The sequence below is a fragment of the Bufo bufo genome, chromosome 11 (genome assembly GCF_905171765.1).
Source record: "Bufo bufo chromosome 11, aBufBuf1.1, whole genome shotgun sequence".
NCBI classification, from domain to species: Eukaryota; Metazoa; Chordata; class Amphibia; order Anura; family Bufonidae; genus Bufo; species Bufo bufo.
In genome coordinates, this window is record NC_053399.1 from 41,458,677 (window position 1) to 41,481,369 (window position 22,693).

Consider the following 22,693-nt stretch of genomic DNA (forward strand, 5'->3'; position numbering starts at 1 on the left):
GAGTCTATATGGGGTGATCACCACAGTCATTGATCATGCCCCTGTAAGGCTTCATTCAGACGTCCGGATGCGTTTTGCGGATCGGATCCATCTATCAGTGCATCCGTAAAAATCATGCGGACATCTGAATGGAGCTTTACAGGGGGGTGATCAGGGAGTCTATATGGGGTGATCACCACAGTCATTGATCATGCCCCTGTAAGGCTTCATTCAGACGTCCGGATGCGTTTTGAGGATCGGATCCATCTATCAGTGCATCCGTAAAAATCATGCGGACATCTGAATGGAGCTTTACAGGGGGGTGATCAGGGAGTCTATATGGGGTGATCACCACAGTCATTGATCATGCCCCTGTAAGGCTTCATTCAGACGTCCGGATGCGTTTTGAGGATCGGATCCATCTATCAGTGCATCCGTAAAAATCATGCGGACGTCTGAATGGAGCTTTACAGGGGGTTGATCAATGACAGGGGTGTAATCAATGACAGGGGGGGGTGATCAGGGAGTCTATATGGGGTGATAACCACAGTCATTGATCACGCCCCTGTAAGGCTTCATTCAGACGTCCGGATGCGTTTTGCGGATCTGATCCATCTATCAGTGGATCCGTAAAAATCATGCGGACATCTGAATGGAGCTTTACAGGGGGGTAATCAATGACAGGGGGGTGATCAATGAGGGGGGGGTGATCAGGGAGTCTATATGGGGTGATCAGGGGTGATCAGGGGCTAATAAGGGGTTAATAAGTGACGGGGGGGGGTGTAGTGTAGTGTAGTGGTGCTTGGTGGGACTTTACTGAGCTACCTGTGTCCTCTGGTGGTCGATCCAAACAAAGGGGACCACCAGAGGACCAGGTAGCAGGTATATTAGACGCTGTTATCAAACAGCGTCTTAATATACCTGTTAGGGGTTATAAAAAAAACACAATCTCCAGCCTGCCAGCGAACGATCGCCGCTGGCAGGCTGGAGATCAACTCTCTTACCTTCCGTTCCTGTGAGCGCGCGCGCCTGTGTGCGCGCGTTCACAGGAAATCTCGCCCATCGCGAGATGACGCATATATGCGTGACTCTGCGCAGGGCTGCCACCTCCGGAACGCGATCCTGCGTTAGGCGGTCCGGAGGTGGTTAACATGATTTTGATGTGATTGCTTAATTCTGAACACAGCTACATCCCCAGTTATAAGAGGTTGTGCACACTTATGCAACCACATGATTTTAGTTTTTTGTTTTGTTTAGTTTTGCTTTCTTCCCTCTACCTCAAAGATTTCCATTTGTTTTTCAATTGAGTTGTACAGTTTATAGGTCACATTAAAGGTGGAAAAAGTTCTGAAATGATTTATATCTTTGTCTCATTTTTTTACATCACAGAAACCTGACATTTTAACAGGGGTGCGTAGAAGTGTTCATTGGTGTTTTTCTGCACTTTGGCGTTTTTAGTGGCACTTTTTGCACCTGGAGTGTGTGGGGCATTTCTTGCGATGAAAGCTCCAGATGTAAGTCGAAATACTATGGAAGATATGAAATACAGGACACATAAGCATTTTTTGCTGCTGGCATTCTTGTTAATTGGGTGGTGTTCTTAGTTTAGTTTTTTTAAGCAGCATGTTGAAGATTTTGGTTGCATTTTTCTAGCAGAAAAAAACCCAGAATGGTTTACATGGTTGTTTAAAAAAAAGCAGCTAAAAAGGCCATAGAAAAACCACATGCGGTATAAAAAATAAACAAAAATGGTTCCATGGCGGTTGTTTTTAGTGAAAGAAAATATAAAATGGAAAAAAAATGTTTTTATAGGGGGCCTTAAAGAGATTGCCGAGGCTCTCAATTGATAGCCTTTTTGTACCAGGACGGAAGGGAGGAAGAACAAATGCAATTGTGCTGGTGTATTAAGGGAAGGTATTAAGGCAATTTTAGTTTTCCAAATAGGACCCACAATTGGGCACTTAGTTTGTAGGGATATGCATGCTATTGAATTTCCTGATATTATAGTATCTTCTAATAGCAATATAGCAGATTTACAATTAGAATAATATTACTGTATGATAAATTGTTAAATTATTAGCTGTTTCGTATTTAGATATACAGATTAAAAAAAAAAAAAAAAAGCGGTCCTGTAATACAACTGTACAGAAATGCATTCATGTCTTCTGCAGCTGTCCCCTTGTTCCTGATGGACGAGGGCATGAACGCAAAGCCTTTGGCAGGCATTAATAGATTTGCGGAAGGATCATCTTGTCAGCAAGAACTAGTGACTTTCGGAAGGAAAGAGAAGGGATGGATTATTGGCTGACTGCTGGCATCTCCGTACTCTGCACATGCTCAGTATATTAAAGAACAGGGCCAAGTTTTTTTTTTTTTTTTTTTTTGCAGAACCAAACTGCTAAGTGGTTGAGTGGGCTGCAACCTCCATAGATTGATGGATTATTATAAAGAGTAGTGAAGGACATGCATGGAAATTAAAAGGTGTCCATATATTTTCAATAGCCGTTGAACGAACCATCATTCAGCTGACAGCCATAGCTCCCGATTTCTCCATACACATGCATACTCGGTTTGGTCAAGGGTGTATGTTTTATGAATGTGAATAGAGGAGAAATCTGCTGCCAGACACCTCTGATGGAAGCTTTCCTACTGGAGAACAAAACAATCAGGAGTTAAAATTCAAAGCTCCCCCAATGTCAGGGGCCCCCCATACACATAAGGCTGTCGACTAGTTTCACTGAAAGCATCAGGTTTGGCCGACAGCCTAAGGCCCCTTGCAGACGAGCATGTCCGGATAAGGGCCGGATGCGTTGCGTCTTCGATCAGGGAAAATCGTGCGAGTAGGTACGCAATTGCAGTCAGTTTTGACTGCGATTGCGTTCCAATGTTCAGTTTTTATCGCGCGGGTGCAATGCGTTTTGCATGCGCGTGATAACAAACTGACGGTGGTACCCAGACCCGAACCCGGATTTCTTCACTGAAGTTCGGGTTTAGGATCGGTGTTCTGTATATTTTATTATTTTCCATTATAACCATGTTAAAATATAAAGTAAATGGGGTCGCGGGTAACTCATCCCTCGTCCCCTTGGCAACTATGCGTGTAAATCGCATTGCATACGCACTTGCTTGCGATTTTCACGCATCCCCATTCATTTCTATGGGGCCTGCGTTGCGTGAAAAATGCAGAATATAGAACATGCTGCGATTTTTCACGCAACGCACAAGTGATGCGTGAAAATCACCGCTCATCTGAACAGCCCCGTTGAAGGGAATGGGTCCGGATTCAGTGCGGGTGCAATGCGTTCACCTCACGCATTGCACCCGCGCGGGAATTCTCACCCGTATGAAAGGGGCCTAAGGGCTCTTTCACGCCGCCATAAGTGTTTAGCAGTCTGCAAAACACGGATCCCAGCTGTGAGCATGCTGCCATTTTCTTTCGCCCTTCAATAGAAATGTCCTATCCTTGTCTGCAAAATGTACAAGAATAGGACATATTCTATCTTTTTTACAAAAAATGCGTATCGGATGCAGACCAAACAAACGGTGGTGTGCATGAGCCCTAAGGACTCATGTATACAACTGTATTTTTTTTTTTTATTGGTCCCATGCGGACCCATTAATTTCTATGGGGCCGTGAATAATGTGGACGTGCGTTATCCGTGTTCTCTCTGCAAATCAATAACATGTCTTATTCTTGTCCGTTTTGCAGACAAGAATAGGCAGCTCTATTAGGTAAATGTGGCATACACATGGCTGGTATCCATATTTTGCAGATTCGAGGTTTGCAGACTTACGGTCATATGCATGTAGCCGAGTGCATATGGGAACCATAAGTCTAAGTCAAAAAAGCTAAACTAAACAGACTGATCATTAAATATGGAAAGGCACAGAGGCTCCAACAGCATAAAAATACTGAAGATATTTAGGCTCCTTGCGGGGCAATGCAGTAGAAAACAATATAAAGTACACTGGGTCCATGCGAGTTCAGATAACCCTGGAATGAGGGTCAATGTGAGATGATTTGTATTATTATTCAGTACATGATCTAGGCAGGGCAGAATAGAATTTGTACAATGCTCTGGATTGTTAAGAAGGAACTACTGTTACACAGGGCATTCTTATACTAGGAGGGTCCCGAATCAAAAATCTCCAACACATAAACCATACAACCTACAATTATTTAATGGAGAAGGTTGTTCTTGGGCTGGCCATAGACAAAAGACAAGGATCAGCAGGAATGCAGCTGATCAGACACCTGTACGAACAATCCGACCGCCAATGTGCCAGACTGAACTGGCAGATCAGAAAGGTACATGTAAGATAACACAGTGGCAAATGATCGGCCACATCCGGACAATCATGCCTTATACTTGTATTCTGAGTTGAAACCATACGGTCGACTAGTCGATCGTTGGTCAAAATTGGACATTTCAGGCAACATTTTTCTGATAGGTATCAGCAGCCTTAGGGCTCATGCACACAACCGTTGTTGTTTTGCGGTCCGTTTTCCACTGATCCGTTGTTCCGTATCTGAGGTTTTTTTTTCTCTGATTTAAGTCCTCTTCCATTCAGTTATTGCACAAAACATATCCGTATGGTTTCCGTATTTGATCCGTTTTTTTTGTGGATCGTATACAGAAACAGTAACTTATTAATCACCAAACACATAGCATTTCTACAGTATGGATCCGCAAAATACGGATGACATACGGATGTGTTCTATATTTTTTGCGGACCCATTGACTTGAATGGGGCCTCGGACCGTGATTTGTGGACAATAATAGGACATGCACTACTTTTTTGCGGAACGGCCATGCGGACAAACGGAAACAGAATGCACACGGAGTAACTTCTGTATTTTCTACAGCCCCATTGAAGTGAATGGTTCCGCATACGGTCCGCAAAAAACCCCGGAACGGAAGCGGAAAGAAAATACGTTTGTGTGCATGAGCCCTTAGTTGTATACTTTTGCCGTATCTTGCGGATCGCGGACTCATTCAAGTCAATGGGATTGACAGGGCTGGTGCCCGTGCATTGCGGAGCCATACGGTTGTGTGAATGAGCCCTTAGAAAAGAGGAGGTGTCTCCCTCTATGGAGGACTTATCAAGACCATGCATCACAAGACGAGCACATGACAACTGTGTAATGCATAATTTCAAAAACGGTTAAAAAACGGAAACCATACGGATATGTTTTGTGCAATAACGGAACGGAAGAGGACTTAAATCAGAAAAAAAAACTCTGATACAGAACAACGGATCAGTGAAAAACAACAACGGTTGTGTGCATGAGCCCTTATTCAGATAACAATCAACAACCACAACCACACCCTGCCTTGCACTCTGCTTTTTTACTCTAGCTTGACACCCTTGTGAAAGGAAATCTATGCATAGTCCTATACACATATGTTCATACTTTTATTTATTTTTTGCAGAATTCTATACATATGAGTAGAGTGGTGTATTCATACTACCAAGAATAATCCCACTAAGAATAATTTATTTCAATCACTGTATGGTTACGAAGATATAAAAAATGGATGCTATGCATATACTCTTTGAGCAATGGACAAGAAGAAAACATGTAAAAAATGCTGTTAGTTTTGGCCACCTCACATGTGATTTTGGCATTGGATAGAAATGAATGCCTTGCAAGTGGTCCAGACCCAAAGCAAACACTCGCTGCTGAGATTGTAATTGCCTGAAGATCACATCTTATGTAAAATATTCACAACCTCAGTAAGACATCATAAAGTATCTGGAAATTCTTTACCACCTTGGGGAGACCAAAGGTTCTGCTGTCAAACCTATGGAATCCAGGAATTTGGTTGAAAGTTAATAAAATGTAAAAAAAAACAAAAAAAAACACTATGACACGTCCTATTTTGGCCAGATCCCATACAAATAAAGGGGGCCATCTCTTAGAAAGCATCCGTTAAAAAACAGCGGGGCTGTTCTGCCATTTTCAATGGCCATTTTTGTTTTATTTCACACAAGGGAGTTTTCTGTCTGGACGCAATCTGTTTTGCAAACGGACAGCATCCGGACTGAATCCTGACTTTTTAATTTCAATATGTCTGTGTACATGCGTTTTTCACTGATCATCTCTGCAGTCAGGAGAAAAATAAAAAATAAATAAATAAAAAAAATTATCGCAGCATCTTCTATATTGAACATGCTGCGGGCATATACGGGTACCAGTGGCGTAGCGGGGAGGAGGGCGTTGTCCCGGGTGAAAAATTGCGGGGGGCGCCAGACAGCAGGACTTTTAATATGGGTCATGGGAGCCTATGGCTGCCGTCCCCTCCGTTCAGCCTCATAGGCCTGTGAGGCAGTAAAGCGGCGCAGGAGATCGCGATTCCCTCGCCGCAACCTCCTGCGGCGGGTCTCGCCGATCTCGCAAGATGACGTGACGCCGGGGGCCTTTATATATTAAAATAATACCGAGGGCATTATACATATGAGCACTACGGGGGAGGGGAGGTCTTTTATCTAGTGGCACTACAGAGGGTCATTGTAACTACATGGGGCACTGCAGCGGGTCTTTATAAAATACTTGGACCACTATAGGAGGTATTATAACTACTGCAGACACTATAGGGGACTGTTACTATTGCGGGTTCTTATAGGGGTATCTTATAAAGGGGCCTTGTTACTGTTGGGGGCATTAATATTGAGCACATATTAATGGGGATGCTATTGGAGGTACTGTGGGGCAATGTTCCTCAACTCAAATCCTGATGCACTGACACCAATTGTATCATCTGCTCAATACTAAGGAAATCCTGAGCACATGACTGGCAGGTGGTCCCTGAGGACTGGAGTTGAGGAACCCTGCTGTAGGGAACGCTATTACCATTAAGGACAGTTTGGGAGCATGTTATTATGGGGGACTATTTGAATGGAACTAGCTCAGTATTGGAGGTAGCAGCAGGATGACAGTGTTTAGGCACCAGGTAGGGAAGGATGATAGTAAAGTGAGGAATCTAAAAAAAAAATTCAGTGAAACTCTGCAGAGACGAAACGCGACTGAAAGAAGGTGTTATGGTGGTCTAATCTCCGAATGAAGACATGGGTCCACAATCCGCAAGATACATAGCGGAGTCACGGAGCACTAGCCCACAGAAGAACTACGGAGCGGTATTTCAGTCTGTATCTCCACACCACAAAAAATAGAACATGTTACATTTTTTTTTGGTGCGGATTCATTCAAGTGCAAAAAGTAGGAGGATCCTGCTTCTGATAAAACGATATCCTTTATTTGATGCAGTAAAATCCATACAGTGCAAGATAAGTTCAAAATCGACGCGTTTCGGATCCCAAGTTAACGATCCTTACTCATGATATAAAATGCTATCTATCTGTGACTCTCCCATATAAATACACCTCCTCTAATCACTCACATGGAAACATCACATGGTAAACAGGTATGGGCAGATCACAAAACATGGAACAACAAATCCAAACGTATACAAAGGAGAAATGGGAAAAAATAACAAACAAGGAAACTTTCTCAAATTCATTAGTATTGTAAAATCAAATCACATTTTTTGTTCATGCCAGTGGGAAAGCAGCTACCAAGTTCGAACATCCAATATGCCTCTCTGCTTAGTAGTTTGTGTCTGTGGTCACCCCCCCCTCCCCCCCTAACTGGGAGCGTGACCCTCTCCACACCCTGTGCTCTATGTACAATGGCAAAATGCAGAGTGGCAGAAGAAACATTACGTGTTTGATAATGAGGTATGTCAGATAAATGTTTCCATATCCTGGTTTTAGTCTGTTTGGTAGTGCATCCTACATATTGCATGGAGCATTCAAATCAACACATGCAATAAAATAAACTGCAAACTCAAATGTCAGTGTATTCCTAACTATAAGGCCTCATGCACACGAACGTATTTTTTCACGGTCCGCAAAACGGGGTTCCGTTGTTCCATGATCCGTGTCCGTTTTTTTTCCATGTGTCTTCCTTGATTTTTGAAGGATCACCAGACAAGAAAAGTGAAAAAAAAATCTAAGTTAAGTTTGCTTTGAAAATGATAGGAAAAAAACAGACACGGATCACGGACGCGGATGACAATCTTGTGTGCCTCCGTTTTTTTTTCACGGACCCATTGACTTGAATGGGTCCGTGAACCGTTGTCCGTCAAAAAAATAGGACAGGTCCTATTTTTTTGACGGACTAGAAACACGGATCAAGGACGCGGATGACAAACGGTGCATTTTCCGATTTTTCAACAGACCCATTGAAAGTCAATGGGTCCGCAGAAAAACACGGAAAATGGAACAACGGACACGGATGCACACAACGGACGTGTGCATGAGGCCTAAGGCTACATGCACATGAACATTGTTTGTTTCTGTGTCCGTTCGTTTTATTTTTTTGTGAATAGGATGCGGACCCATTCATTTCAATGGGTGCGCAAAAAATGCAGACAGCACACCGTGTGTTGTCCGCATCAGTATGTCTGTTCCGTAGCCCCAAAAAAAAAATAGAACATGTCCTATTCTTGTCCGTTTTAGGCATTGTTAGGCTACTTTCACACTCACAAAACACGCGTTATTCTTTTCCGGCATTGAGTTCCATCCTAGGGGCTCTGTACCGGAAAATAACTGATCAGTTTTATCTCCATGCATTCTGAATGGAGAGCAATCCGTTCAGGATGCATCAGGATGTCTTCAGTTCAGTCTTTTTGACGTTTTAGGACGGAGAAAATACCGCAGCATGCTACAGTTTTCGCTTCGGCCAAATAAACTTTAGACTTGCCTGAATGGCATTTTTTTCCATAGGAATGTATTAGTGCTGGATCCGGCATTCAAAATACTGGAATGCCAGATCCATCCTTCCAGTCTGCGCGTATGCCAGGCACGTTTTTCCTGAGGACACCGGAAAGACGGATCCGGCATTTCAATACATTTTTCTGACTGATCAGGATCCTGATCAGTCTTACAAATGCCAACAGTTGGCATATGTTTTGCCGGATACGGCAGAACTGCTTGCCGGATCACTTTGCCGCAAGTGTGAAAGTAGCCTTACAATAGATCCGCAAAACAAAACAAAAAATGGATGGCATACGGATGTCATCCGTTTTTTTTTTTGCGGACCGCAAAACACATACGGTCATGTGCATGTAGCCTAACTAGTGGTAAAAGTAACTGACCCGCACCTGCTGTGTCCTTCTCCCACACCATGTAGATTGTAAGCCCTCACGGTCAGGGCCCTCTCTCCTCCTGTACCAGTCTGTAACTCGTCTTGTTTATCATTAGTGCAATTGTCTGTATTATGTATGTTCACCCCTTATCATATGTACAGCGCTATGGAATGAATGGCGCTTTAATAATAATAATAATAATAATAATAATTTGCTTTCTTCTCGAGTATTCATCTTTGTAACAGGTTCCTCAGGGAATACTAATGTATTTCTGTCCAGTGCTAACGCCCATAGGTTCACGTCCAAAAACGATGGGCCCACGGCCGGAGCCCGTGCATTGAGGATCACTATTTGCGTTCGTCTTGCATAAAAAAATAGCTGCAAATGGCCTTTTTGGAACTATTCTAATGTCCGTGTGACAATATTTTGCCGCACAGGCATTTTTACGTCAAGTCTGACAGATGGGCGGTATGGGGGTGGAGTGGGGGCCAGCAAATTTACTCCTTTTTCACCTGGAAACAGGTGAAAAAGTAGACAAAAAAAAAAAAACAGCAGCCAGGGGCTGCCTTCATTTTTTAAGACATGTGCGCGCCTATTCATTAATTACCGTATACTACGGCGGGGGAAGGGGGGTATGTTTCGCGGCGACTAAGCATGCTTGAACTTATTCTGGCATTTTTTCACTGATAAAAAAAATTGCTAGTGCCAAATTTATGTGTGTAAGAACAGGGATATATAACGTATGTGCCCCCAATATGTATAACCGTGGTCATGTCCTCAATCTGGAGGCCCTTCCTGGGCTGTACTAGGTCACATCAATCAGGAAGCGTCAAATTACTTTCTGCGTACAGCTTACTGAGGCGTCTTTTAGTATTTGAAGGGAAACTGTGTATTACCATGCGGACAGTGGCGTACATAGAGAAGTAAGGGCCCCGTAGCAAGGATCAAACCAGGCCCCCCACACAGGACAGGAGGGTTGACCCTTGGGGCCATTTTTCCACTGCCTCATTTGCTAAAAGTTGTTCCTAGAGGGTAGAGTCCTGACCAAGTTCTCACCCCCAGTAGAAGAGCGGATGATCCCAACTGGACCCCCTCTTGCCCTGGGCCCCCTAGCAGTCACATGGTCTGCCACTATGGTAGTTATGCCCCTGCATGGGGAACATTACTAGACATGTGAAAGATAGAAAGGACCATTATAATGGAGCCAGGCAGCGTGCACCAGGTGAAAAACCAAAAAATCAATACAGGAATTACACAGAAGACACAATAAACCCGTGTGCACACCATGGAGTCCTATATGTGCGCAAAACTAGATGTAACGGGGCTATGCAGGTACTAATAGACTAAGAATGACTAGAAATCCCCAAAAAGACAACTGCACGTTCTTTTCCAGCAGCTTTTCCCCCTCAGAGGCCTTACCTGGTGGTCTGCACTGGGAGCAGTGCCATGAGGCAGTACACAGACAGCTCTGGCTCCCATCTGGCTATGGACTGAGCTGCACAGGTGGCTGCTGATGCTGTCATTACTGGCTGCAATACCTGATGTCATCGACCATTTCACAGGGGCAATCCTCAGCAAGTGGCTGCTCTAGGACACTATGGAGAGCGCATTCACATGTACAGATACACAGCGGTAGTGCCTTGTGGAAAATAATGTGCACTTTTGCAGCAAATTACCTTGGGGGAGGTTTATCAAAACTGGTGTAAAGTAGAACTAGCTTAGTTGCCCACAGAAACCAATCAGATCCAACTTTTCATTTTCCAAAAGGGGGTCTGAAAAATGAAAGGAGGAATCTGATTGGTTGCTAGGGGCAAGTGAACACTTTTCCTTTACACGAGTTTTGATGAATCTCCTTTTCCTTGTTTTATCTGTAATTACTGGTCCGACAAAAAAACACATTGTAAGGCCTCTTGCACGCGACCGTATGTATATTGCGATCCGCAAAAAATATGGATGACATCCGTGTGCATTCCGTATTTTGCGGAAATGAACAGCTGGCCCCTAATAGAACAGTACTATCCTTGCCCGTAATGCGGACAATAATAGGACATGCTCTATTTTTTGGGGAACGGACATACGGAAACGAAATGCACGCGGAGTAACTTCCGTTTTTTTTTTGCGGACTCATTGAAGTGAATGATTCCGCATATGGTCCGCAAAAAAACCCAGAACGGACGCGGAAAGAAATACGTTCGTGTGCAAGAGGCCTATGACAGTGGTAATTCACTGCAAAACAGAGCACAAGACAAGTGCATACCGCCATGTGTGAATACTTAGAGTACCTGCACATGTAGTGGATTACGTTGGGTCCGCAATTCCGGAGATGCGGAAAGGAGTCACGGAACGGAACACCGGAAACACTAAGGAGTGCTTCTGTGGTGTTTCTTTCCGTGGTTCCGCACCGTAAAAAAATATGACATGTCATATTTTTTTGCGGTGCGGACATACGACGGACCCATTCAAATTGAATGGGTCCAGCCCGCTGCACGGAACGGCCCCACAACGGCCGTGTGCATGAGGCCTTTTAGCGCAGATTTTCTTGCAGAAAATCAGCAAAAAAAAAAAGAAAAATGCACCTCAAGCCATATAAACATGTTTGATAAATTTGGTTCATCTTAAAGGAGTTGGCCCATCTCATACATTGGGGTGTATCGCTAGGATATGTCTGATAGGTGTGGGTCCTGCACCTATCTATAAAACGGAGAAGGAGAGCAAACCGCATATGTGCGACCGCCCTCCATTCATTTCTACGAGACTGATGAAAATAGCCAAGGCAGCCTATTTCCGTCAGCCCCATAGAAGCGAATGGAGTTGTGGCCGCGCTTGCGTGGCGGGCTTGCCATTCGTTTCTATGGGACTCTCTGTGGGCGTGACACTCGGCTATTTTCTGCGCTCCCATAGAAATGAATGGAGGGTGGCTGTGCATGCGCAGTCCACTCTCCTTCTCTTCGTGGGCTCCGTTTGAGAGATAGGTGCGGGTCCCACCTGTGGAACTCACAGCTATCAGACATTGGGGGGCATATTATTAGGGGTTATGTGGAACCATTCATTTCAATAGGTTCCCAAAAAAAACGGAAATGACTCTGTGTTCATTCCATTTCTGTATGTCCACAAAAAAAAAATAGGACACGTCCTGTTCTTGTCCGTTTTTCGGACAAGGAGAGGCATTGTTACAATGGATAAAAAAAAATAGCAACATGAACGACACACGGATGTCATTGTTTTTGTTAGTTTTTTGCGGATCTCTGTTTTGCGGACTGAAAAATACATTCGGTCGTGTGCATGAACCCTTAAAGGGGTATTCTGGTTGGTTAAAGTTGTCCCTTTATCCACAGGATAGGGGATAACTATCAGATTGGTGGGGCTTCTAATGCTGGGACCCCCCATCAATCAAGAGTATAGTGGCTCCATACCACCTGCAGTCCCCCTGAAAAGAACGAAGCAGCCGGTCGCACATGCGTGCGGCCGCTCCATTCATTTCTATGGCGGTTCTGGAGATAGCCGAGCGCTGTACTCATCTATATCCAGAATTCACATAGAAATGAATGAAGCAGAGAAAGGAGAGGAGGACGCACATGCGCAGTGTGGTCTCCATTCACGCAAGGCCCCGTTCTTGATATAGGGATGGGAATACCCCTTTAAATCGGCTCAACCATGCCCACTTTATTTTTCAGAACTCAGCGAGTGGTGTAAAAATGCACAACGCCATAAAACCTTTTGCACAAATAACTCGAAAAGTCACAAAATCCTACAGTACTTCGCTCGTTTTTGAAGCCAGAATTCTGGAGTGCTGGGTGTGAGGAGAGACCTGATTATCACCATTGTAATTTCTGAATTTTTTTTGGCAGGTGCAGTGTCATACTTATACCGGATATTGCTGGTGTGTTACCTCAGACGGTAAACCTGTAAGTGGCTCTTCGGTGCAGAACAAAACACCGACATGTTCAGGTAAGAAAACAGCCGATAGCAAGACTGAGGAAAAGCAAAACCGTTGCCCATAGCAACCAATCAGGGCTCAGCTTTCATAGCCTAAGCTGCTCTGGTAAAATAAAAGCTGCACTGTGATTGGTTGCTATGGGCGACATTGCATTTTTCTTTCTGTTGGACAGCTTTATCAAATCTGCCCATTGTATTTTCATTCTTAAAGGGGTTGTCTCACTTCAGCAAATGGCATTTATTATGTAGAGAAATTTAATACCATGCACTTACTAATGTATTGTGATTGTCCATATTGCTTCCTTTGCTGACTTCATTCATTTTTCCATCACATTATACACGGCTCGTTTCCAGGGGTTATGACTACCCTGCAGCACAGATGCGAGGTTGTCAGGACGGGAGATGTGTGCCTGTGCATGCTCTCATGGTCCCAGCCACCATAGAGGCCGGCGCTTTTTCCTATAGTGAGCAAGCACAAGCACCACTGATGGATTGCAGGGTGGTCGTGACCTTGGAAATGAGCAGTATATAAGGTAATGGAAAAATGAATCAAGCCAGCAAAGGAGGCAATATGGACATTCCTAATAAATTAGTAAGTGCCTTGTATTAACTTTCTCTACATGATAAAGGCCATTTACTTAAGTGAGACAACCCCTTTAACCACCTCAGGACCGCCGTACGCAGGATTGCGTCTTTGCGGCGGTCCTGTTGTTCTGGGTGGACGCGCCGGTGCGTCCTCTCGCGAGACGCGAGATTTCCTGTGAACGCGCGCACACAGGCGCGCGCGTTCACAGGATCGGAAGGTAAGCGAGTGGATCTCCAGCCTCCCAGCGGCGATCGTTCGCTGGCAGGCTGGAGATGTGATTTTTTTAACCCCTAACAGGTATATTAGACGCTGTTTTGATAACAGCGTCTAATATACCTGCTACCTGGTCCTCTGGTGGTCCCCTTTGTTTGGATCGACCACCAGAGGACACAGGCAGCTCAGTAATATGTTGCACCAAGCACCACTACACTACACCCCCCCCCCCCCCCCCGTCACTTATTAACCCCTTATTAGCCCTTGATCACCCCTGATCACCCCATATAGACTCCCTGATCACCCCCCTGTCATTGATTACCCCCCTGTCATTGATCACCCCCCTGTAAAGCTCCATTCAGATGTCCGCATGATTTTTACGGATCCACTGATAGACTGATCGGATCCGTAAAAATCATACGGACGTCTGAATGCAGCCTTACAGGGGAGTGATCAATGACTGTGGTGATCACCCCATATAGACACCCTGATCACCCCCCTGTCATTGATTACCCCTCTGTCATTGATCACCCCCCTGTAAAGCTCCATTCAGATGTCCGCATGATTTTTACGGATCCACTGATAGACTGATCGGATCCGTAAAAATCATACGGACGTCTGAATGGAGCCTTACAGGGGAGTGATCAATGACTGTGGTGATCACCCCATATAGACTCCCTGATCACCCCCCTGTCATTGATTACCCCTCTGTCATTGATCACCCCCCTGTAAAGCTCCATTCAGATGTCCGCATGATTTTTACGGATCCACTGATAGACTGATCGGATCCGTAAAAATCATACGGACGTCTGAATGCAGCCTTACAGGGGGGTGATCAATGACAGTTGGGTGATCACCCCATATAGACTCCCTGATCACCCCCCTGTCATTGATCACCCCCCCTGTCATTGATCCCCCCCCTGTCATTGATCCCCCCCCCTCTGTAAGGCTGCATTCAGTCTTTTTTTTGGCCCAAGTTAGCGGAATTTTTTTTTTTTTCTTACAAAGTCACATATTCCACTAACTTGTGACAAAAAATAAAATCTCACATGAACTCACCATACCCCTCACGGAATCCAAATGCGTAAATTTTTTTAGACATTTATATTCCAGACTTCTTCTCACGCTTTAGGGCCCCTAGAATGCCAGGGCAGTATAAATACCCCACATGTGACCCCATTTCGGAAAGAAGACACCCCCAGGTATTCCGTGAGGGGCATATTGAGTCCATGAAAGATTGAAATTTTTGTCCCAAGTTAGCGGAACGGGAGACATTCCAAAGAGCACCTTTCGGATTTCACTGGTTATTTACCTACTTACCACACATTAGGGCCCCTGGAAAATGCCAGGGCAGTATAACTACCCCACAAGTGACCCCATTTTGGAAAGAAGACACCCCAAGGTATTCCGTGAGGGGCATGGCGAGTTCCTAGAATTTTTTATTTTTTGTCACAAGTTAGTGGAAAATGATGATTTTTTTTTTTTTTTTTTTTTCATACAAAGTCTCATATTCCACTAACTTGTGACAAAAAATAAAAACTTCCATGAACTCACTATGCCCATCAGCGAATACCCTGGGGTCTCTTCTTTCCAAAATGGGGTCACTTGTGGGGTAGTTATACTGCCCTGGCATTCTAGGGGCCCAAATGTGTGGTAAGGAGTTTGAAATCAAATTCTGTAAAAAATGACGAGTGAAATCCGAAAGGTGCTCTTTGGAATATGGGCCCCTTTGCCCACCTAGGCTGCAAAAAAGTGTCACACATCTGGTATCTCCGTACTCAGGAGAAGGTGGGGAATGTGTTTTGGGGTGTCATTTTACATATACCCATGCTGGGTGAGATAAATATCTTGGCAAAAGACAACTTTTCCCATTTTTTTATACAAAGTTGGCATTTGACCAAGATATTTATCTCACCCAGCATGGGTATATGTAAAAAGACACCCCAAAACACATTCCCCAACGTCTCCTGAATACGGCGATACCAGATGTGTGACACTTTTTTGCAGCCTAGGTGGGCAAAGGGGCCCACATTCCAAAGAGCACCTTTCGGATTTCACTGGTCATTTACCTACTTACCACACATTAGGGCCCCTGGAAAATGCCAGGGCAGTATAACTACCCCACAAGTGACCCCATTTTGGAAAGAAGACACCCCAAGGTATTCCGTGAGGGGCATGGCGAGTTCCTAGAATTTTTTATTTTTTGTCACAAGTTAGTGGAAAATGATGATTTTTTTTTTTTTTTTTTTTTTTCATACAAAGTCTCATATTCCACTAACTTGTGACAAAAAATAAAAACTTCCATGAACTCACTATGCCCATCAGCGAATACCCTGGGGTCTCTTCTTTCCAAAATGGGGTCACTTGTGGGGTAGTTATACTGCCCTGGCATTCTAGGGGCCCAAATGTGTGGTAAGGAGTTTGAAATCAAATTCTGTAAAAAATGACGAGTGAAATCCGAAAGGTGCTCTTTGGAATATGGGCCCCTTTGCCCACCTAGGCTGCAAAAAAGTGTCACACATCTGGTATCGCCGTATTCAGGAGAAGCTGGGGAATGTGTTTTGGGGTGTCATTTTACATATACCCATGCTGGGTGAGAGAAATATCTTGGCAAAAGACAACTTTTCCCATTTTTTTATACAAAGTTGGCATTTGACCAAGATATTTATCTCACCCAGCATGGGTATATGTAAAAAGACACCCCAAAACACATTCCCCAACTTCTACTGAATACGGAGATACCAGATGTGTGACACTTTTTTGCAGCCTAGGTGGGCAAAGGGGCCCACATTCCAAAGAGCACCTTTCGGATTTCACTCGTCATTTTTTACAGAATTTGATTTCAAACTCCTTACCACACATTTGGGCCCCTAGAATGCCAGGGCAGTATAACTACCCCACAAGTGACCCCATTTTGGAAAGAAGAGACCCCAAGGTATTTCGTGATGGGCATAGTGAGTTCATGGAAGTTTTTATTTTTTGTCACAAGTTAGTGGAATATGAGACTTTGTAAGAAAAAAAAAAAAAAAGAAAAAAATCATCATTTTCCGCTAACTTGTGACAAAAAATAAAAAGTTCTATGAACTCACTATGCCCATCAGCGAATACCTTAGGGTGTGTATTTTCCGAAATGGGGTCATTTGTGGGGTGTTTGTACTGTCTGGCCATTGTAGAACCTCAGGAAACATGACAGGTGCTCAGAAAGTCAGAGCTGCTTCAAAAAGCGGAAATTCACATTTTTGTACCATAGTTTGTAAACGCTATAACTTTTACCCAAACCATTTTTTTTTTACCCAAACATTTTTTTTTAATCAAAGACATGTAGAACAATAAATTTAGAGCAAAATTTATATATGGATGTTGTTTTTTTTGCAAAATTTTACAACTGAAAGTGAAAAATGTCATTTTTTTGCAAAAAAATCGTTAAATTTCGATTAATAACAAAAAAAGTAAAAATGTCAGCAGCAATGAAATACCACCAAATGAAAGCTCTATTAGTGAGAAGAAAAGGAGGTAAAATTCATTTGGGTGGTAAGTTGCATGACCGAGCAATAAACGGTGAAAGTAGTGTAGGTCAGAAGTGTAAAAAGTGGCCTGGTCTTTCAGGGTGTTTAAGCACTGGGGGCTGAGGTGGTTAAGGGTACTTCGACGTGTTGACACAGATTTCCCCTATTCATTTCAATGGGATTGAGCAGCGCCCAGGCCACGTGATCTATAGCCGTGACGTCCCTGGCCTGCGGAAAGCAGCAAAAAGCCTTCTGCCTTCTCAAACAGATGATCGGCAGGGGTCCTGGGTGTCTGACCCCCGCTGATCAGATAATGATGACCTATCCAAAGCACAGATCATCGGTAAGAAAAAGGCAGACAACCCTTTAACTATATGCAGTTGTATCCACTTCTCCCCTGAGAGCAGGGCTACGTATGTTGGGGCTAGTTGGGTTTTGGTTTCTTACAAAGAACCAGAAAACCACATTAAGCCGGCCATAGAGCTTTTTATCAGCACATCCATCCAAGTTTGTCAGGAACAGCCGAGAATATCGTGTGCAGGATGACAGCTTTAGGCTTCTTTCACACGGGCGTGTGCACCCCGTGGTCATGCTGCAGCCCGCAAAATGCGGGCCACAATGCACGAGCACAGTCCGTGGGGCAGCAGATCGTCGACCCATTCACTTGAATGGATCCGCGATCCGGCCGTTCCGCAAAAAGATAGGACATGTTCTATCTTTTTGTAGAACAGAAGTACAGGACGAAACCCCGCGGAAGCACTCCGTAGTGCTTCCGTAGGGTTCTGCACCATTCCGCATCTCCAGATTTGCGGACCCATTAAAGTGATGTGGAATGCCGACCGAACGGCACCCGTGTATTGCGGATCTGCAAATGTGGTCCGCAACACAGCAACAGGGCGCACACGCCCGTGTGAAAGAGGCTTTACTGTTTCCCAGTATCTCCTTTCAGAGGTAAACAAACATGCAAAGAGGTATCTCCCATGCAAGAGAACCATCTCGTCAGCACCACCTATCGGAAGTGGCTCACTATGAGTCAAAATCTGACTTTTTTTGGATCTTGAATTCCATGGGTGGCGATGGCAAGATGGTTCTCTTACTTGGGAAATGTCTCTTTGCATATTCATTTCCCATGGAGCATTACCCATAAGTCTCCATACCAGGGAGCACTTCCATTAAGTCTCCATGAAGGACTGGTCTCTTTAAGGAGATTCAGCACCCTGCGAAAGGCTTCATTCACACGTCCGTGGAACACGGTCCGTGAGATACCGGACTGGCATCCTGCTTAGTGCAGGAGCGCACGGCATCATTGGTTGCTATGACGCCGTGCGCTTTGTGCCGCCACTGCAGTACAGTAATACACTCGTATGATCTATAAGAATGTATTACTGCACTGCGGCGGCGGCACAAAGCGCACGGCAACCAATGACGCTGTGCGCTCCTACACTAAGCAGGGCAACCAATCACAGTACAGCTTTCACTTTCCCCCAGCTGGTTAAAGGGGTTTTCCAGGATTCATATATTAATGGCCTCTCCTGAGGATAGGTCAACAATATCTGATTAGTGGGGGTCAGCGCCCAGCACCCCAGATGATCATCTCTTTGAAAAGGCTGTGGAGCTCCAGTGACCACTGAGGACATTCAACAGTCACATAGCCTATGGGCAATAGTAAATGGGCCTGATCGGAAGTACCAAGCACAGTCACTATACAATGAACGCCGATGCGCTTGACAAGATGTGAGGAGACCGCAGTGCTCACTGGAGGTCTGCAGCCTCCTGAAACAGGCCGGGAGTTAGACCCTCACCGATCTGATATTCATGACCTATTCTGAGGACAACGCCTCAATATCAAACTCCCAGAAAAACCCTTTAACTTGACATAAGCTGAGGTCTATGATCTTTGTATTTGATCCATGAGGTCCATCAAGATCTATGAGTTGAGTTTGCTCTCTCATACATACAGTGAGGAACAGAAGTATTTGAACACCCTACTATTTTGCAAGTTCTCCCACTTAGAAATCAAGGAGGGGTCTGAAATTTAAATTGTAGGTGTGTTCCCACTCTGAGAGACAGAATAAAATAAAAAAAATCAGGAAATCACATTGTATGATTTTTAAAGAATTTATTTGTCTTGCACTGCTGAACATAAGTATTTAAACACCTGAGAAAATCAGTGTTAATATTTGGTACAGAAGCCTTTGTTTGCAATTACAGAGGTCAAACGTTTCCTGTAGTTCTTGACCAGGTTTGCACACACTGCAACAGGGATTTTGGCCCACTCCTCCACACAGATCTCCTCTAGATCTGTCAGGTTTCGGGGTTGTCGCTGAGCAACACAGAGTTTCTATTGAATTTAGGTCTGGAGACTGGCTAGGCCACTCCAGAACCTTGATATGCTTCCTATGGAGCCACATCTTGGTTATCCTGGCTGTGTGCTTCGGGTCGTTGTCATGTTGGAAGACCCAGCCACAACCCATCTTCAATGCTCTGACTGAGGAAAGGAGGTTGTTGCTCAAAATTTCCCAATAAATGGCCCCATTCATCCTCTCCTTAATACAGTGCAGTCGTCCTGTCCCCTTCGCAGAAAAGCACCCCCAAAGGATGATGTTATCACGTCCATGCTTCACAGTAGGGATGGTGTTCTTGGGATGCAACTCATCCTTCTTTTTCCTCCAAACACGACGAGTGAAGTTTAGACCAAAAAGTTCTACTTTGGTCTCATCTGACCACATGACTTTCTCCCATGCCTCCTCTGGATCATCCAGATGGTCACTGGCAAACTTCAGACGGGCCTGGACATGTGATGACTTGAGCAGGGGAACCTTCCGTGCAATGCATGATTTGAAACCATGACGGCGTAGTGTTCTACCGACAGTAACCTTTGAAACTGTGGTCCCAGCTCTCTTCATGTCATTGACCAGCTCCTCCCTTGGAGTTCTGGGCTGATTCCTCACCTTTCTTTTCATCAGTGATACCCCACAAGGTGAGATCTTGCATGGAGCCCCAGTCCGAGGGAGACTGACAGTCGTCTTTAGCCTCTTCCATTTTCTAACAATTGCTCCAACAGTTGATCTATTTTCACCAAGCTGCTTTGGAATTGCACCGTAGCCCTTTCCAGCTTTGTGGAGGTCCACAATTTTGTCTCTGGTATCTTTTGACAGCTCTTTGGTCTTGCCCATGGTAGTAGTTGGCGTCTGACTGACTGTGGGGTGGACAGGTGTCTTTAAAGAGCTCAGACAGGTGCTACTAAGTTAGATTAATGAGTGGAGTAGAGGTGGACTTTTTAAAGGCACAGTAACAGGTCTTTGAGAGCCAGAATTCTTGCTGTTTCTCAGGTGTTCAAATACTTATGTTCAGCAGTGCAAGACAAATACATTCTTTAAAAATCATACAATGTTATTTCCAGATTTTTTTTTTTAAATCCTGTCTCTCAGAGTGGGAATGCACCTACAATGTGAATTTCAGACCCCTCCATGATTTCTAAGTGGGAGAACTTGCAAAATTGCAGGGTGTTCAAATACTTGTAAGGCCCCTTTCACACGGGCGAGATCTCCGCGCGGGTGCAATGCGTGAGTTGAACGCATTGCACCCGCACTGAATCCGTACCCATTCATTTCTATGGGGCTGTGCACGTGAGCTGTGATTTTCACGCATCACTTGTGCGTTGCATGAAAATCGCAGCATGCTCCTCTTTGTGCGTTTTTCACGTAACGCAGGCCCCATAGAAATAAATGGGGTTGCGTGAAAATTGCAAGCATCCGCAAGCAAGTGCGGATGCGGTGCGATTTTCACGCACGGTTGCTAGGTGACGATCGGGATGGGGACCCGATCATTATTATTTTCCCTTATAACATGGTTATAAGGGAAAATAATAGCATTCTGAATACAGAATGCAAAGTAAAATAGGGCTGGAGGGGTTAAAAAAATAATTATATATATTTTAACTCACCTTAATCCACTTGTTCGAGCAGCCGGCATCTCTTCTGTCTTCTTTCTTCAGGACCTGGGAAAAGGACCTGTGGTGATGGATCATGTGAATGACCATGTGATGAGCGTAGTGACGTCATCAAAGGTCCTTTTCCTCACAGATGAAGACAGAAGAGATGCCGGCTGTGCGAACAAGTGGATTAAGGTGAGTTAAAATATTTTGTATTTTTCTTAACCCCTCCAGCCCTATTTTACTATGCATTCTGTATCCAGAATGCTATTATTTCCCCTTATAACCATGTTATAAGGGAAAATAATACAATCTACACAACCTTGAACCCAAACCTGAACTTCTGTGAAGAAGTTCGGGTCTGGGTACCACAGTCGGTCTTTTATCACGCACGTGCAAAACACATTGCACTGACTGCAATTGCGTACCTACTCGCGCGGGTTTGCCTCAATGCACCGGGACGCATCCAGACCTAATCCGGACACGCTCGTGTGAAAGAGGCCTAAGTCCATATATATGATACAACGGAGGAACGTCAGGTGCTTACCAGATATTACTGCATGCTGAGAAGCTCATCCATTCATTGTTCAAATAGACTATTGCAGAATAAAGTAAAATCCTAAATTTTACCGAATATATATATTTACTATTATATAAAAGTGCAACCTGTAATTATTTGATATATTTATTTTTATTGAAGGTTCAGTAACGGATAAGCCCTCAAGCCAGGGTAATGCAGGCCGGAAAGGTAATTAAGTCCTGTGGATTGTGATAATTGTCTATCAGGGACAGACAAAAAAAAATAAAATATATATATAGAAAAAAAAGAGGTCTAACATTTATACACTCCTAGTTCCCAGTTGTTCCGCTGCCATGAATACTAGGACTCGCGTCCAAATAGTAGTGTCACATCCTCCCATGGTATCACATTGCCATCCATGCATGACACATCAATCTGGGCAACGACCCCCCACTAAAAATCTTTTGGTGATACAATTACATGATAGCAAGACTACAGGGCTCCAGATCTCATGGTTCCTTTCACACAGTCATATAGCGTAGCTACATAATACAATTCTAGGAGAGCTCGTAATAAATGGATTTGTACAACCCCCACTTCATAGCTACATAAATCTTTATGCAGTGAGCTCCCGCAGTGGCAAAAAGTTTACAATTTAATATAATTTAAAGATGACCTGTCATTACTTTTAGTGAGTACTTGCTTTCCCCATGTAACACCAATTCTGGAGCATCTCTTCTTATGACTCTATGTTGTGCCATTCCTGTATTTTTCCTGCTAGTGGTTTACAAATAAATAGCCAGCAGTCTGCAGTAAAGGTACTGCTGGGTGTTATGAGTAGCGGGTGTGTCTGACTCTACCCAATCA

General features: G+C 44.2%; 1 protein-coding gene across 3 annotated transcripts in view; it reads left to right on the forward strand.

Moving 5' to 3' along the window:
• SMOC1 (SPARC related modular calcium binding 1) overlaps window positions 1–22,693 on the forward strand; it is a 190,359-nt gene that overhangs the window by 88,381 nt on the left and 79,285 nt on the right. For all 3 annotated transcript variants that reach the window (XM_040412227.1, XM_040412228.1, XM_040412229.1), the window contains exons 4-5: window positions 12,980–13,079; window positions 22,007–22,054. In XM_040412227.1, coding sequence (XP_040268161.1) covers window positions 12,980–13,079; window positions 22,007–22,054 — 148 coding nt within the window. The remainder of the gene's footprint in view (window positions 1–12,979; window positions 13,080–22,006; window positions 22,055–22,693) is intronic.